The following is a 17,629-nucleotide window of genomic DNA, read 5'->3' on the forward strand; positions in this document are numbered from 1 at the left end:
CAACCTGGGTTGCTGTGAGCTGGCTCTCTGGGTCCTAACTATTACACGAGACTAGCAATTACTTGTCTCTGAAAGGGATTGCAGAATTAAATGAAATAAAACGGAAACTGCAGCACAGAGCTTGCACAAGGAGTCCTAGGTCCTCAGGGTGATTGGGGCCGCGGGTGAGCAGTGCGAAGCCCGCAACCCGGCCTAGTGGCCTGCCCCGCCCACGTGGGGCCGCGGCGGGTCGAATGACTCGGTGCAACGTGTTGGCAGCGGCGGCGGCGGCGGCGGCGGCGGCGGCGCGGGCTCTTCCGGGCGCCGCAGTTTCCTGCCAAGAACCGCGCAGCCGCCTCGGCCGGGAAAGTCCCGGGTGCAGGCCTCCGCGCGGGTGCGGGAGCCGGGCTCAGCCGCGCGCCCTGCCCGCCCGCGCCGCCCGCCCGCACCATGCGCGCCGCGCCTCTGGCGCCGCTGCTGCTGCTGCTGCTCGCGCTCCTCTCCGCGCCCGCCGCCCGCGCCCGCCGTGCCCAGCCAGCCGCGGCGCTGCAGCCCGAGCTCCCGCCGCCCGGCCCACGGCCTGCGAACACCACCCGGACCGGGTCTGCGGAGGCGGCGGCGGCAGGCGGCGGCGGCAGCTCCAATAGCAGCGGCGACGCCCTGGTCACCCGCATCTCCAGCCTGCTCCGCGACCTGCCCACCCTGAAGGCGGCCGTGATCGTGGCGTGCGCCTTCACCGCTTTCCTCATCGCCTGCCTGCTGCTGCGCGTCTTCAGGTGGGTCCAGTTGTCCCCTTCCCGGGCAGGACCACCTGCACCCGCTACCGGCTGTTTCCCGGCCGCCGCGCCACCTGGGCGCACAGATGCTTTAAGTGCGCGGCTCTGTGCCACCTCCCTGCCCTGGGGTGCTCCATCAACCCGGCTTCCTCCGCTGCCCCGTGGCGGTGCGCTCGCCTGGTTTTCCTGGTAACATTTTCGGAATTTTTCCTCTTTTAACTACGTACACATAACATAAATATTGGATTTCTTCGAACTCTCTGTTAATGCTTAACACTAACAGTAGCTCTCTGAAGTTTGATAACGTTACACGGAATTTATTTATATACCGGTTTCACAGATGAAAAAATTTCCCGCGTAAAGTCAGTGGCAGAGGTAGAATTCTGTGCTCGACTGACTTCAAGCTTGCCCACCTTGCTAGCCCTCGTGCGAGGTCCTTCTTCTGAGGCTCCCTCACCCCCAACCTGCCTATCCCCTCTTCCTTGTGCAGTGTCTAGCACGTGGAGATGTCTGCAGGACACCTGTTGGGAGCTGGGCTTCAGGATGCTTGGTGACTTGGGGCCTCAGTATTTTCTGTGAGTGGGAGACAGACAGCTGTGCTCTGCTTCTGCCTGACTGGGCTGGTCTAATTAAGATTCCATGGGCATAAGGGCATAAGGGATCTTGGAGAGGCCTTAGGTTGCTTCAGTTCAGGGAGAAAGTGCTTGGGAAGTTGGGAAGGACGCCGTGTTCCTGGAGTAGGGAGAGGGAGAGAGCTGCAGTGGATACACAGAGTGTGTTTTCCCCTAATGCCCGGGAAATCCTGCCTTTGTAGGAAATGAACCAGATGTGTCCTCTTACTCCCGCAGGCCCCAAGTATGTGTGTGTGTGTGTGTGTGTGTGTGTGTGTGTGTGTGTGTGTGATTATTCACTGCCCATTCGCTTCCCTTCAGGTGTACACTGAGTGCTGGGGTTTTGATCAGCTGCGGGAGGTGTGGGGGCGGGGGCTTGTTCTCTCTGTGGGAGCATTCTCCCGGGCAGGAGCAGAGACCCGACCTGGAAGGGAAGGGTGGGGAGTTGCCTAGAGGTTTGCTGTAGTTGCGCTGTGACTTTGAGTCCAGGTGTTTTCTTTTGGGTCTGTAGGAGTAAATGCCAGTGGATCTAAGAAAACGGAGAGGGAGGGAACTGTGGTCCCCCATCCACCCACCATCCTGTGCCCTGGCATAGGCCACGCTGTTCCTCACTGTGCTGGTTGGTCCCTTTCACGTGGGAATTGAATTGTCCCCGTTTATCCCATCCTCCCACCTCTGCTTACAAACCTCAATGGCTCCTAGTGGCCATTAGCTGGGCATGGCAAGTGGAGCCTTTACAAACTGACGCCTGTGCCCCCTGCGGCCACCAGCCCTTCCAAGCCTCCTCTCTGTCTCTCTGTCGCTGGCTTCTTTTCCTGCACTCTGCAGATTGTGCTTCCCCACTCCTGGGCTGGGCATCCTGCTTCACACCTGCCCTGACTGCATGCAGCCGCCGCGGCCCAGAGCCCATGCGTCTTCCTCCGTGTAGTTCTCCTGAACATCCGGGTGAGGCCGTGGCTCCCTTTCCTGGACGCCCCGGGCCCCAGCCTTGTTCATCCTCCTTAGGACCCCGCTCCCGCCCTGCTGGCTGGCTGGCTGGCTGGGGTTGGTGTCCAGCTCCCATACTTAGGGACAGCCATGGCCAGTGTCTCCTTACCCCTCGCTGGCCTTCAGCGGAGGCTCCCTTATCCTTGACCTATTCCCTGATTGTTCAGTTGGAGTGAGAGTGGATGCCTACAGCCATTCTGAGCCTGGAGGTTTGCAACATTTAGCTCAGAATAGGCTGCCGAGCCCAGAAGGTGGTGTACTTTTCAAGAAGGTATTTGAACTATTTTGCCAGTCTGCTCCTTATTATCCAGGAGTGGGGGAGAAAGGCAGCAGCATGCGGCCAGATGCGAGGGCTCTGGGAGGCAGGTTTGAATGGGGGAGCGGCACTGGGGCGGGCAGGGACAGGTCCCCTTAGGGTCCCCTTCAGCCTGAAGTGTTGGGAGAGCGCTCTGACTTCACAGAGGAGCCGGTGTGGATGTCGTCTGCCTCTTCCACCCAGGAAGGCAGTCTCTTTGGGGTGGGTTCGCAGAATGACAGCTGCCACCCCGGTCTCTGATGTGGAGAGGAACATCCGGCATTTACAGCTGGGAAGGGCCTGGATGGCACACAGTCCCATGTGCTCCTTGGCAGAGGGGGAAGTTGTGTCCCGAGGTGTGGATTGGCTCATCTGTCCGATGGTAGAACGCTGGACAAGCCCGTGGCTGAGGCAGCCTCAGTGCCCTGTGGCACTGCTAAGTGGTCCGCGCTGTGACCTGGCCCCCTTTCTGCGGTCCTCTGCGGGCTCAGTCCCCCGGGGGGCGGCCTTCACCCTGGTGCCCTCTCCCCGCTTCCCAGCAGGCAGGTGCCACTCCTGCCGGGTCTGCCCCCGTCACCCTGAGGCTGTCTCACCTGTGCCCACGGCCCTTTCACCCACGGAAGCCTCCCACCTGCCCGTACCCCTGCCCGCCCTGATTCCCTGCTTACTCTGAATCACCGCCATTGCCTCCGGGCTGGTGCTCCTGCCACCAACCTTGTCCTGGCTCCCACTCTCCCCTCTTCTCAGCCTGTGGGCGAGCTGGCTCTTCAGGTCCCCGGTCTCACCTCCCTCCTGAGCCCCTGTCTTGGCTCTGCGCCCAGCTCCAACCCTCCTGGGCCCCCAGGGGTTCTCTGGAGGTAGCGTGTGGCTTCAGGCCTGCATGTCCTGCCCCGCTTTGACCCTGGCTGGGAGCTCCCTGCTGTTTGTCCCCCTGAGCTGTCTCCAGTGGGAGGACTTCCCCCGCCGGGGCCCCGCGCTCCAGAGCACGCTGGAGTTCTGAGTTTCCTACCCGGAGTCATGAATGTCACTGAACATGCCCCTTTGCCACGGGAGGCAGAGGGCTCTGGAGAGCAGGGCTGGGCCTTAATCATTTGCGTCTCTCTAACACCTACTTGTGGCTCCAGGCACAAGCTGGCATCTAATCAAGATATTTTTAGCAAACGAATGTTGAACTTCTGGGTAGTTTGCATTGCTGACAGCTGGCCCATGGCGGACACCTGTGAGGTCGGAGTTTGTTTGCATGGTGGCCTTTCCCTTTCTTAACAATGTAGATAGGGAGGAATAAGTGCAGGGTTACTGCGTATAAAGCGGCAGTCCTAGCCCATTTGTCTTTTTTCCCTGAAGGAGTCACTTTGCTGGACAACGGAAAACAATGTGGATCCAGGAAACGTAAAATTAGAAGCAAAGATTGTGAATTGTAGTGAAAAAAAAAGTATATATCTTTAATCAAGCAATTCTGTTCCTAAGGCACAGATGGTTTTCACTGTGATACATATTCTTTGCTATGCTAATTTTATTAATTCAGCAAAGATGCACGGGCAGTGAAATTCAGAGCAGGTGTAGCTGACGGCAGACAGGTTTCGATAACCTGAGTATCCGACAGTTGGGCACTGGTTAGTTACAGCAGGGGTCGGGAGCCTTTTTGGCTGAGAGAACCATGAACGCCACATATTATTATTATTTTTTTTGTATTTTTCTGAGGCTGGAAACGAGGCAGTCAGACAGACTCCCGCATGCGCCCGACCGGGATCCACCCAGCACGCCCACCAGGGGGCGATGCTCTACCCCTCCGGGGCGTCGCTCTGTTGCAACCAGAGCCACTCTAGTGCCTGAGGCAGAGGCCATGGAGCCATCCTCAGCGCCCGGGCTATCCTTGCTCCCATGGAGCCTCGGCTGCGGGAGGGGAAGAGAGAGACAGAGAGGAAGGAGAGGGGGAGGGGTGGAGAAGCAGATGTGCGCTTCTCCTGTGTGCCCTGGCCAGGAATCGAACCCGGGACTTCTGCACGCAGGACCGACGCTCTATCACTGAGCCAACCAGCCAGGGCCGAACACCACATATTTTAAAATGTAATTCCGTGAGAGCCATACAATGACCTGTGTACATTACGCATTATCCAATAAAAATCTGGTATTGTCCCGGAGGACAGCTGTGATTGGCTCCAGTCACCCGCAACCATGAACTTGAGCGGTAGGAAATGAATGGATTGTAATACATGAGAATATTTTATATTTTTAATGTTATTATTTTTTTTAATTAAAGATTTGTCTGCGAGCCAGATGCAGCCATCAAAAGAGCCACATTTGGCCTGCGAGCCATAAGTTCCCGACGCCTGGGCTACAGAAATTATGGTGATCCTTACAGAGGAATACTGTGTAGCTGTTAAAAATGATGGTGTCACTAGAATGCTCATTATATTTATTGTTGAGTAGAACAGGTTATAACACACATGTTCAGTATGAGCTCATATAAATAAATGATACGTGTGAATGTTCAAAAAAATCTACAGTATGTATGTGCATGTATGTGTACACATGAATGTGTAGGTCATTTTTTTTTCTTTTTTTCTTTATTCATTTTTAGAGAGGAGAGAGAGAGGGAGAGAGAGAGAGAAGGGGGGAGGAGCTGGAAGCATCAACTCCCATATGTACCTTGACCAGGCAAGCCCAGGGTTTCGAACCGGCGACCTCAGCATTTCTAGGTCGATGCATTATCCACTGTGCCACCACAGGTCAGGCAATGTATAGGTCATTTATCGCATCTTTATTATTCATGAGATATCCCTATATTGTCGGAGTTTCCTTACCATGGACATCTGTTCATTATTTCTCTCCCTGTCTGTACGCTTGGTTCCTCGTTCACCTTGGGGGAGACCTCCCGAGGGCCTGCATGATGGCACCTGGGGTGTGCAGCTGGGAGGGGGACTCCTGGGTTTCCGGGTGCACAGACTGGATTTCCTTGCGTATTTACCAGTTTACCGTCCCATCTGCAATGCCTGTGGGTTCTTATATCCTCCCATCATATCGAGGACTTGTCGGCACGATCAGGCTTGCTAAGGTTTTCCAACCAAATAAATGGGTGTGATTGGGTATCACATTGCTTTGTTTTGCATGTCCCCATTTTCTTTTTTTAAATTTTTTTATAGTGACAGAGAGAGGGATAGATAGGGACAGACAGGAACAGAGAGAGATGAGAAGCATCAATCATTAGTTTTTCGTTGCGACACCTTAGTTGTTCATTGATTGCTTTCTCATATGTGCCTTGACCGCGGGCCTTCAGCAGACCGAGTAACCCCTTGCTCGAGCCAGCGACCTTGGGTCCAAGCTGGTGAGCTTTTGCTCAAACCAGATGAGCCCGCGCTCAAGCTAGTGACCTTGGGGTCTCGGGCTAGTGACCTAGGAAGGACCTGGGTCCTTCCGCATCCCAGTCCGATGCTCTATCCACTGTACCACCGCCTGGTCAGGCGGGTCCCCATTTCCTATTGAGGTTGAGTAGCCATATCTTTCCATACTTACTAATCCGTAAGATTTCCCCACCTGCAGAATCGTTTATACCTTTTCTCATGTATTTCAATCATTAAGGACAAGTATTTTAAGACGAGACAAAATTGGAAGGAGGGAAAGGCAGTTTGGAGGCAGAGGCCCTTTGATGGGAGTGTGGGAGTGTGTGTGTGTGTGGGGGTGTGTGTGTGAGTGTGTGAGGAGTGTGTGTGAGTGTGTGTGAGTGAGTGTGTGTGTGAGTATGAGCGTGTGTGAGCGTGTGTGTGAGTGTGTGTGTGCGTGTGTGTGTGTGTGAGCGCGTGTGTGTGTGAGTGAGTGTGTGTGTGTGTGTGTGCGCGCGGTACACTCCCAGGTCCGCTCAGCTCACTGTGAAGCCTTCTGTCCCCCCAACCCTTCGTGTCTGCTCCTTGATGTGTTTCTGAGAGCTGGAAGGCTGTCTCTAGGGAGGAGAAAACTTCAGTTCCTCCCGTTTTTGAGGTCGGTATGTTGGCTGGGTTAGCATGGACCCAGTGGCAGCTGTTCCCAGTGTTTGTCCCGGGGCTCTGTTACCCTTTGAGACGGGGGAGGGAGGGTCGAATTTTACTCTCAGGTGTCTTACAAACAAGATGGCGGCAGTCAGAAACTCCCACCTGACGCCACGACTCCCCTTTTCTTCCCGGGGAACCTTTCCCCCTGTCTTGGCAAGTCTCCCAGCTCCCCTGCCGGGGCCACCTTTCCCCCCGATCTCCGTTGGCCGTGTGCCCAGCCACCTCTTATTTCAAAAGCTCTGTCAAGCCCTCTTATCTGAAAGGAGGGTTTGTTTTGGTGCTTCCTGGGGGAGGGCGGGGAAGCCGGACTCTAGGTGATCTGACATCACCCAGCTGTCGCGTGTGCAGATAATGCCGCCGCCATGTCCTGCTGATGCTGGGAGCGCAGAAGCTGAGCTGCTTTGCCCAGCCATGTCTTAGAAAAGGGACGGAAACTTTCCTGCTTAGCCTGGAAGTCTCGAAGCTCCCATTTCTGTGGATTGACATTTATAATAAGAATAAAAGTTAAGAGGAAATAGCCTGACCAGGTGGTGGCACGGTGGATACAGTGTTGGACTGAGATGCAGAGGACTCAGGTTCGAAACCCCGAGGTCGCCGGCTTGAGCACGGGCTCACCAGTTTGAGAGTGGGGTTGCTGGCTTGAGCATGGGATCATAGACGTGATCCCATGGTCGCTGGCTTGAGCCCAAGGTTACTGGCTTGAGCAAGGGGCCACTCACTCTGCTGTAGGCCCCCCCCCCCCCCCCCCCCGGTCAAGGCACATATGAGAAAGAAATCAATGAACAACTAAGGTGCCACAACGAAGAATCGATGCTTCTCATCTCTCTCTCTTCCTGTCTATCTGTCCCTATCTGTCCCTCTCTCTGTCTCTCTCATTATCTCTGTTCCCCCCCCCCCAATGTTAAGAGAAAATAGAAAAGCTTGGTACCATTAGGATTTGGGGAAAGTTACCATTCTGAAATGTGTTCAGTTATTGCTCATTAGTATATCAGTATTATTTTAATAAATAGGGGCTTGGGGCAGAGCCATGGTTAGACAGCCCAGTCCCTGTCCTTGACATTAAAAAAATTTTTATTTATTAATTTTAGAGAAAAGAGAGAGAAGTGGAGGAGGACCAGGAAGCATCAACTCCCATATGTGCCTTGACCAGGCAAGCCCAGGGTCTTGAACCGGCAACCTCACTTGATACTTATTTTTCTGGGGCACAGGGAGGACGAAACCCATGCTCATTGGTGGGTGTAAAGCAGAAGAAGTCCATGGTGAAGGCCATGGGCAAGGCTGTCAGGACTGGGAGGGTGCAAAGGCCTTATAACCTCTCAGGTGTTGGGTTTCTTTGCATTCAGAACTCCCCTGACCTCCTTCCCTTCACCCATTGTACAGGTGAGGAGACTGAGGCCTAGAAATGGAAAGGGCTTGTTAAGGTCCCCTAGTAAGTTTGTAGGAAAAGTCAGACTGAAGCCCAGAGGTTCTGATACTCAGCTTGTCCTTTCTGGGCCTTCAAGATGTGGTGGGCTGGGTTTTGAAATGGACCGGCTGGGTGTCCCCAGTGCCCAGCCAAGGACCTAGGAGAAAACATGGCTGAATGGCTCATTCTTCTCCGTGTGTTTATTGAGACCTGCTGTGAATGTCGAGGCTGCCTCTGGGAACACACCACAGGCACAGGAGCTTCCAGTTCAGCCTGGGAGACAGGATGATGCCCTGCGATGATGCTACTGGTAGATAAGAAGCAATCCAGTCCACCTGGGGGAGTGATGTGATGTATCCAAAGCAACACTAGCCTGACCGGGAGGTGGCGTAGTGGATAGAACACCAACCTGGGATGCTGATGACCCAGGTTTGAAACCCCGAGGTCGGCCCTGGCTGGTTGGCTCAGCAGTAGAGCATCGGCCTGGCGTGCAGGAGTCCCGGGTTCGATTCCCGGCCAGGGCACACAGGAGAAGCGCCCATCTGCTTCTCCACCCCTCCCCCTCTCCTACCTCTCTGTCTCTCTCTTCCCCTCCCGCAGCCGAGGCTCCATTCTGCCTCAGGTTCTAGAATGGCTCTGGTCGTGACAGAGTGACACCCTGGATGGGCAGAGCATCGCCCCCTGGTGGGCATGCTGGGTGGATCCCGGTTGGGTGCATGCTGGAGTCTGTCTGACTGCCTCCCCGTTTCCAGCTTCGTAAAAATGAAAAAAGAAAAAAGAAACCCCGAGGTCAAGGGCTTGAGCGTGAGATCATCAACGTGAGCCCAATGGTTGCTGGCTTACGCCTAAGGTCACTGGCTTGAGCAAGGCATCACTGGTTCGGCTGGAGTCCCCCAGTCAGGGCAGGTATGAGAAGTAATCAGTGAACAGATAAAACGACACAACTACGAGCCGACGTTTCTCATCTTTCTCCCTTCCTATGTATCTGTCTCTCTCTTGCTAAAAAATAAAATAAATTTAAAAGAGCAACACTAAGTAAGCTGTTAAAGGAAGGGGCCCAAGGGCTTTGGCTGGATACAGAATGACCTAGGAAGGCAGATAGGAAGGAGGAGGGACAGGACTTGTGAGGATTTAAAGAAAAACAGGTTCTTCTAGGACCCAGTGGGCCAAGCAGGTTTTGCTGTGAGTAGGGTTTAAGCAATTGATCACTTGTAATCATGATGATGTCAGTAATAATAGCAACTGTTATTTTTATTTTTTGGCAGAGACAGAGAGAGGGACAGATAAGGACAGATAGTCAGGAAGGGAGAGAGATGAGAAACATCACTTCTTCATTGCGATTCCTTGGTTGTTCATTGATTGCTTTCTCATATGTGCCTTGACCACTGGGGCTACAGCAGACCGAGTGACCCCTTGCTCGAGCCAGCGACCTTGGGCTCAAGCTGGTGAGCTTTACTCAAACCAGATGAGCCCGCGCTCAAGCTGGCGACCTTGGGGTCTCGAACCTGGGTCCTCCACATCCCAGTCTGACACTCTATCCACTGCGCCACCGCCTGGTCAGGCAGCAACTGTTATTTATTAAGTTCTTACTGTGTACCAGTCTCTGTGCTAAGGATTTTAGGCATTCCCTCATTCTCATGACGGGTATGCTGTTGGATCCCCATTTTACGGGTGAGTAGATCCAGGTGCAGAGGTCTGAAGTGTCTTGCTCAAGGCCATGCGGCGGGGGAAGGGCAGGAGTCTGACTTCTGGTCCAGCATGCTCGCCCCTTCCCCTGGTGCAGTGGGATTTTGGAAGACATGAACTTCAACTGGAGACTTCTGGGGTTTGTGGGGTCAGAGGAGCAAGCGGAAGATTTGAAATAATCAGAGGGCTACTTTAGATACAGGAGGCTTGGTGAGACCTGTGGAAGGTGCTGGAAGCACCAGGAGGCAGGGCTGGCAGCCTGAGTGGAGAGAGAGGAAGAAGAGGACAGTGTGAGGAAGGGCCTGAAGAGGGGTCCGTGGTGACGGGGACAGGCAGTCAAGGTCGAGGGAGGCTTACAGGGGGACAATGATGGACAGGTGAAATTGGCTCGTGGAAATGCCAGCCACGCAGCCGAACATCTGGGTTTGAGGTAGACAGTCAGGAGCTTCTGCTGAGAGATAACTGACCCCGAAGTGGGGGTCCTGGTGGCAAGAACCGACATGTCGCAGGGACAAGTAGATCCCTTACGATGTGTGTCCCAGAGCACAGTCACACCACAGTTTCCAGGCTATGTTGGGGCCCCTGGGTCCACCGAAGAGCCCTTCTTGGTCATCTCGTTGCTGCCCTTGAACCAAGGGAGTTACCCCAGAGGCCACTTTCTTTCCTTTAAGACCCCTCTTTCTTGTTCTAAGCCCTGCCTTCCTCTAAGCCCCACCTTCCTCCCCCTAAGCCCTCCCTCTTCCCCCTAAGCGCTCCCCCCCACCCTAAGCCCTCCTTTCCTCACTCTAAGCCCCACCTTTCTCACCCTAAGCCCTCCCCCCTCCCCCTAAGCCCTCCCCCTTCCTCACTCTAAGCCCTGCCTTTCTCACACTAAGCCCTCACTCTAAGCCCCACCTTCCTCCCCCTAAGCCCTCCCTCCTCCCCTTAAGCCCTCCCCCCCACCCTAAGCCCTCCCTTCCTCACACTAAGCCCTCCCCCCTTTCTCACTCTAAGCCCCGCCTTCCTCACCCTAAAGCACTGCTTTCCTCACTGACACGTCACAGAAACAAACAACCCAGCCCTTGGCAAACACATTCGGGAGCTGGAATAACAGGTCTTGGGGCATTGCTGTGACCCTATTTCATGTGGCTCCTCAAACAGTTCAAACTCGGGGTAGGATGACTTTGTCTTAGAAGGGCGAGAGCTGGGTCTGTCCCTCTGGCACTGAGAGAGGGAAAGAGAAACAAGGGTGAGGCAGAGGGAGGTGCAACACTGGAGTGTGGTGGGGAAAAGCCCTAAAAATCGTGGTTGAGCTTTTTGGGGTTGCCTGGCCCATGCTGTGTGGTTCTGTATGAAGCATAAGCCCCAGTGGACACACTGTGTGTGGTGTGCTGGGTGCAGGTGTTGGGGTCAGTCAACATGGCACCACTTTGTCATCCTGAGGGGACAGTGCCCAAGAGAGTGGGAGCAACTAGGTTGTATAAATGGCGGCCAGTCCCCTGTCATCGTAAACGAGCCGCTGAGAACAGCTATAGGGAGACCCAGCTGAATGTGTGTCATTCCATTTCTGTGGCTTCACGGCTTTTAGCTGAGTTATTCGGTGTCACTCATGCTTGGTTCTCATGACCAATGCCCATGGCCAGGAGACTTGAGTCAGAGGTTGTGAACTGGTGGCCCCTCGATAGCTTTTTTTGTTTTGTTTTGTTCTGCACAGTGTTTTTAACAACTGAAGTTGAGAACACAAAGAAATTGGGAGTCTTCAAATCAAAATCTAGATCTCCCATTTTTCTTGACTAGTGGAAATGTTTGGAAACCTGGGGCCTCTGTTCCCAGTGACGGCAACGTGCGGAAGTTGGTGGCTTCCATCCCTTCTCCGGGCCTGCGAAGCACCACTCCTTGTATCTCTTTGACTCGGGGACAGAAAGATGACAGCCAGATGGCCAGACATCACCTGTTTGCACTAATGTTTATGTCACATCAGGCCCACATCACTGGTTTTCTGTGCTTATGGGCTCTGGGACATTTGAACCTTTGACCTAGTGTTTTGAGTCATTTCCCTTGACTGGGCGCTGGTCCTGGAGCAGAGGGGCCGCAGTGTGGCGGGGAGGGGACAGCCCCAGGACAGGGGGAAGGTGTGATGACGCCGCTGGAAGGCTGCCGGACACCCGTGTTCTGGAAGGCTTGGCGGGAGCGTGTTCGACAGGCGTAGAGGGTGGGTGAGCTCACTTAGAGGCACTGAGACCGAGGAGTTGCAGAGCGAGATCTGAGCCCCAGTCTCTGGACGTGCTGTCTCTCCGTCTGACCACCACCCCTCGAAGTGAACTTCCAATCGCAAGCTAGCCCTTATGGGCTTGTTTTGTTTTGTATCTCTTTGTGGGCAGGGCAAGGAAGGAAGGTCTCTCTCCAAGCTGGTCAGCTGAGCTCCGCTTCCTCTGCCTGTGTGTTTGTATAAACGGTGCCTGCCCGCCCAGCATTCACCAGAACCCGCTGCTGACCAGCTGTTGAGAGGGCCTCTGAGTAAACAAACCCCCTGGCTTTAGGATTGCATTTCAGAGCAAAAGAATTTTGGACTTCTCTGTCTTGTTAGAAATGTGTGCTTTGGCTCCAGTGGAAGGACCCTGTCTCTTGTAGAACGTCCCTGGTCTTGCTCTTCCTGCTGAAGCACAGCGTGGATGTTTATTTAAAACCCCCACTTGCCAGTACTTTGTGGAGGCCGCCTGGTGGGATGAGACCTGTGTCAGGGGAGAGGAACTGCAGCAAGGGCCATGCTGCAGGGGGCCGTGCTGCAGGGGGCCGTGCTGCAGGGGGCGTGCTGCAGGGGCCATGCTGCAGGGGGTGGGCCAGTGGTCTCTTCTCTCTTGGTTTCCTGACTCTCCTCCTCCTCCTTCTGCGGGATAGTTTTTTGTTGTTGTTGTTGTTTTTACAGAGACAGAGAGAGGGATAGATAGGGACAGACAGACAGGAATGGAGAGAGATGAGAAGCATCAATCATCAGTTTTTCGTTGGGACACCTTAGTTGTTCATTGATTGCTTTCTCATATGTGCCTTGACCGTGGGCCTTCAGCAGACCGAGTAACCCCTTGCTTGAGCCAGCGACCTTGGGTCCAAGCCAGTGAGCTTTGCTCAAACCAGATGAGTCTGTGCTCAAGCTGGCGACCTTGGGGTCTCAAACCTGGGTCCTCTGCATCCCAGTCCGACGTTCTATCTACTGCGCCACTGCCTGGTCAGGCTGCGGGATAGTTTTTGAAAGCCTCTCTCCTGCTATGCCCTCCCACCCCCATGCCCATGTACAGCTGTGGATACAGGCCTATGTGTCGAAACGCTGGGTTGGTTGTTTTTTTGTTTTTTTATTTTTCTGACGTGAGAAGCAGGGTGGGGGAGGCAGACAGACAGACTCCTGCATGTGTCTGACTGGGATCCACCTGGCACGCCCACCAGGGGGCGATGCTTGGCCCTTTTGGGACATTGCTCCATTGCAACTGGAATCATTCTAGCACCAGAGGTAGAGGCCATGGAGCCATCCTCAGCGCCCAGGCCAACTTTGCTCCAATGGAGCCTTGGCTGTGGGAGGGGAAGAGAGAGACAGGGAGAAAGGAGGGGGAGGGTGGAGAAGCAGATGGGCCCTTCTCCTGTGTGCCCTGGCTGGGAATTGAACCCGAGACTTCCACACACTGGGCTGACGCTCTACTGCTGAGCCAACTGGCCAGGGCCAACACTGGGTTTTGAACCAAAGTCTGACTCTACCCCTGGGATCTTTCTAGAACCAGGTGCTTCTTCCTTTAGCTGCGTGCCTTTCTGGGTGAGATGATTGCTCTGTCCACAAGGCTGAGCCCCTGTCACCTGCAGAGACTCATGACCATGTAGCCTTGGCTTTCCTTTTCTTTCTTTTTTTTTTTATTTACAGAGAGAGAGAGTCAGAGAGAGGGATGGACAGGGACAGACAGACAGGAACGGAGAGATGAGAAGCATCAATCAGGTTTGTTTGTTTTTTTTGTTTTTTTTTCATTTTTCTGAAGCTGGAAACAGGGTGAGACAGTCAGACAGACTCCCGCATGCGCCCGACCGGGATCCACCCGGCACGCCCACCATGGAGCGACGCTCTGCCCACCAGGGGGCGATGCTCTGCCCATCCTGGGTGTCGCCATGTTGCGACCAGAGCCACTCTAGCGCCTGAGGCAGAGGCCACAGAGCCATCCCCAGCGCCCGGGCCATCTTTGCTCCAATGGAGCCTTGGCTGCAGGAGGGGAAGAGAGAGACAGAGAGGAAAGCACGGCGGAGGGGTGGAGAAGCAAATGGGCGCTTCTCCTGTGTGCCCTGGCCGGGAATCGAACCCGGGTCCTCCGCACGCTAGGCCGACGCTCTACCGCTGAGCCAACCGGCCAGGGCCGCATCAATCAGTTTTTTGTTGCACATTGCAACACCTTAGTTGTTCATTGATTGCTTTCTCATATGTGCCTTGACCGCAGGCCTTCAGCAGACCAAGCCAGTGACCTTGGGTTGAAGCTGGTGAGCTTTTGCTTAAACCAGATGAGCCCGCACTCAAGCTGGCGACCTCGGGGTCTCGAACTTGGGTCCTCTGCATCCCAGTCCGATACTCTATCCACTGCACTACCGCCTGGTCAGGCAGCTTTCCTTTTCACAGGCAGCCCTAGCAAAATATTTTATACTGTCACTGAGGCACTTTTATATGTGTGGTTTTTTTGTTCCTAGAGCAGGGAAGAGTCCGGGGGTTTAAGAGGGTTTGAGGAAGTGGGAAAATTATGCTTGTATGTGCCAGGTTTATTATCAAAATGTGGAAAGCCCCAAGATGGTGTTTATTGTTACAGGGTGGTCTTGGCCCCCCGCTGTGCCTGCCTTCATCCCTTGGTGACCCCGAAACCCTGTCTTTAGACTGTGTGTGACAGAAAACCCGGCCCAGACTGGCTTTGGTGAAAAAGAGAGTGACTTTGTAGTTATCAGGGAAGGCTGGCTTCACAGGAAATTTGAAACTTGCCCCCCTCCCCTTTCTGAGTGTCTGCAAGGGGCTTTCTAAGTGCTTGGGCACACCGGACGTCACCTCTGTCTTGCTTGTTCAGTTGTGTGTTGGGGATGGGTGGCTTGGGCACACAGCTCGGTCAGCGCAAGGGCAAGTCCTGCCTCTTTGCAAAGCCCGCCACCCCCTCCGGGCAGCCATGAATCACCCGGGTGGAGAGGGGGGCAGTTTTCCTGAGAAAGGTGTGGTGTGTGAGTCTGCGCAGGTGGGGAGCTGGACCCCGGTCTCAAGGGGGCGGGGAGGGCTGGTGTTCCTCGCGGCTTTATCTGGGTTTGCCCGTGACAATTGGAGTCATTTATGGGCTTACATGTCCCCCGTCCAGTATTGGAGATGGAATTGGTCAGGGGTTATAAATCATTCAGGGCAGGATGCAAAGATTTATTTTGTTCCTTTACGGGGAAGCGGAGAGAACTCAAGAATCTGTCGATGGTATTTCTAGTTAGCAGTCTCCGCCCTGCACAAAGCCTGCTTCCAAAATACTGTTGTCCCAGGGCCGCCGGGGAGGTGACTGGCTGTGCCCCTCTTATCTCCTGCCACCAGGCTGGGCGTCGGCATCGTGCTCTGTCCACGTTCAGAATCCAAGCAGTCTCACACCCATCTCTCTTTCCCCCTCTCTCTCCCCCTCTCCCTCTCTGTGCACCTGTGATGAAAGTGGGGAGGACAGATCATTCTGTGATGAGACTTAGGGATCCTCAGGCTTTATAGCTAGTGGCTTTCTACCTTCTGAAGTCTCTACCCAAAGAACCCAAATGACTTATGGGAGTGCCCTGTGGTAAATCACACGAGGCAGGTAAGACGAGAGCGAGCTGACGTTGCGGAGAAGCTGTTAGGAAACTTTGGAAGTGAGTTTCTGTGTTCATGTGTGAACTTACCGTTTCTGTGCGCTGCGGGCGAATAGCGCTCTCTCTCTCTCTCTCTCACGCGTTTCTGACGTGGTCTCTGTCGGGCGGGCGCGGCTTACAGTCTGTAGGGAGTGCTTAGGGAATGCAATTCTCCGATGCCTCGATGCCTTGTGGATGATTCTAGGGGTGTGGGCTGGTTCCCCATAGGTAGGATCGAATATACATAAGGAGGAGGGACAGTAGGGAAGACAAGGCATTTATTTGGGGGAGTTGAGGACAGTGGAGAAATATAATAAATGCAGGGAGTATCAGTCGTCATAATAACAGCAGCTTTCCGAGTGGCACCACGAAGACTCCGCTGTTTTCTGGTAAATGTCGCCTCCTTCCCGTGGAGGGACTGACACTGGAGAATGAAGGCCTTGTCTCAGCACTTTCCCTGGGGCTCACAGTGGCCTCCTATTATTTCAGAGAGAAGAGCTTAGCGTACTAACTCACTGGCCTCATAAATCCTCATGATGGATACAATATTGACTCCTTTTTACAAGTCCTGGTCCTACCAGGGAGGCCATAACACTTCTGTTTGCTTGTTATGTTTACTGACAGTCGTGTTTGCTGAGAGCCTCCTGCGTTGAGGCTGGTGACATGCACCGAGTCTCGTTGGATCCCACCCTTGCCTGTGAAGGACAAATACTATTCTTATCCCACTTATTTAGGGGAAGAGTGAGGCTTAGGGAGAGGAACTCACTTGCCCATGACCACACAGGGAGAAAGCGGCTAGGCCCTGACCCAGTCCCCCCCTGGCCGGCCTACAGGGCAGTGCTTTTAATGCCAGCGAATGCCACTGGGCCATGGAGCAGTGACCATGCAATACAGCAGGAGTCCCCAAACTACGGCCTGCAGGCCACATGCGGCCCCCTGAGGCCATTTATCCGGCCCCCGCTGCACTTCCGGAAGGGGCACCTCTTTCATTGGTGAGAGGATGCATCCTGTGCTCCTGGAGTACTATATGAGGCAGCGCCGCAAAGCATGGCGTCGCTCACGTACAGTACTACTTCCGGTGATGCAAGATGCACGCGTCACGGCTCTGGAAGCGCGTCATATCACTTGTTACGGCTAGCAGTGACAAATATGGAACCGGACATTGACCATCTCATTAGCTAAAAGCAGGCCCATAGTTCCCATTGAAATACTGGTCAGTTTGTTGGCTTAAATTTACTTGTTCTTTATTTTAAATATTGTATTTGTTCCCATTTTGTTTTTTTTACTTTAAATAAGATATGTGCAGTGTGCATAGGGATTTGTTCATAGTTTTTTTTTATAGTCCGGCCCGCCAACGGTCTGAGGGACAGTGAACTGGCCCCCTGTGTAAAAAGTTTGGGGACCCCTGCAATACAGTATGGCTAGGATGAGGGTAAGGTTTGAGGGGTGAGGTGCCTCACTTGTGTGCAACTGCAGGGCTGGATTTCTTTTTTTTTTTAATTCAGTGAGAGGCAGGGAGGCAGAGAGACAGACTCCCACATGTGCCCTAACCTGGATCCACCCAGGAGGCCCCCTACCAAGTGATTCTCTGCCCATCTGGGCTGCTGCTCCATTGCTCAGCAACTGAGCTATTTTAGTGCCTGAGGCCAAGGCCATGGAGCCATCCTCAGCACCTGGCACCAACTTTGCTTGAATCATTTGAGCCATGGCTGAGGGAGGGGAAGAGAAAGAGATGGGGGAAGGGGTGGGGGAGGGTTGGAGAAGCAGATGGTCGCTTCTCCTGTCTGCCCTACTGGCAATCGAACCTGGGACTTCCACACTCCAGGCCAATGCTCTACCACTAAGCCAACTGGCCAGGGCCAGGGCTAGATTTTCTTTGCATTGATTTTGCCTTTTTAAAATACTGCATTTGGGGCCTGACCCGTAGTGGCGCAGTGGATAAAAGTGTCAACCTGGAAATGCTGAGGTTGCTGGTTTGAAGCCCTGGGCTCACCTGGTCTAGGCACATATGGGAGTTGATGCTTCCTGCTCCT

The 17,629-nt window shown here is 54.0% G+C and overlaps 1 protein-coding gene across 2 annotated transcripts in view; it reads left to right on the forward strand.

Annotated features, from left to right (window-relative positions):
• The first annotated feature begins 248 nt into the window (after positions 1–248).
• Positions 249–17,629, forward strand: part of FAM174B (family with sequence similarity 174 member B) — a 35,336-nt gene continuing 17,955 nt past the window's right edge. Inside the window, exon 1 of one of the 2 annotated variants that reach the window (XM_066239545.1) lies at positions 249–755. In XM_066239545.1, the coding sequence (XP_066095642.1) occupies positions 430–755 (326 nt within the window). In that variant the 5' untranslated portion in view covers positions 249–429. The remainder of the gene's footprint in view (positions 756–17,629) is intronic. The other variant, XM_066239544.1, reaches the window with a different exon arrangement.

The sequence above is a fragment of the Saccopteryx bilineata genome, chromosome 7 (assembly GCF_036850765.1).
Source record: "Saccopteryx bilineata isolate mSacBil1 chromosome 7, mSacBil1_pri_phased_curated, whole genome shotgun sequence".
Lineage (NCBI taxonomy): Eukaryota > Metazoa > Chordata > Mammalia > Chiroptera > Emballonuridae > Saccopteryx > Saccopteryx bilineata.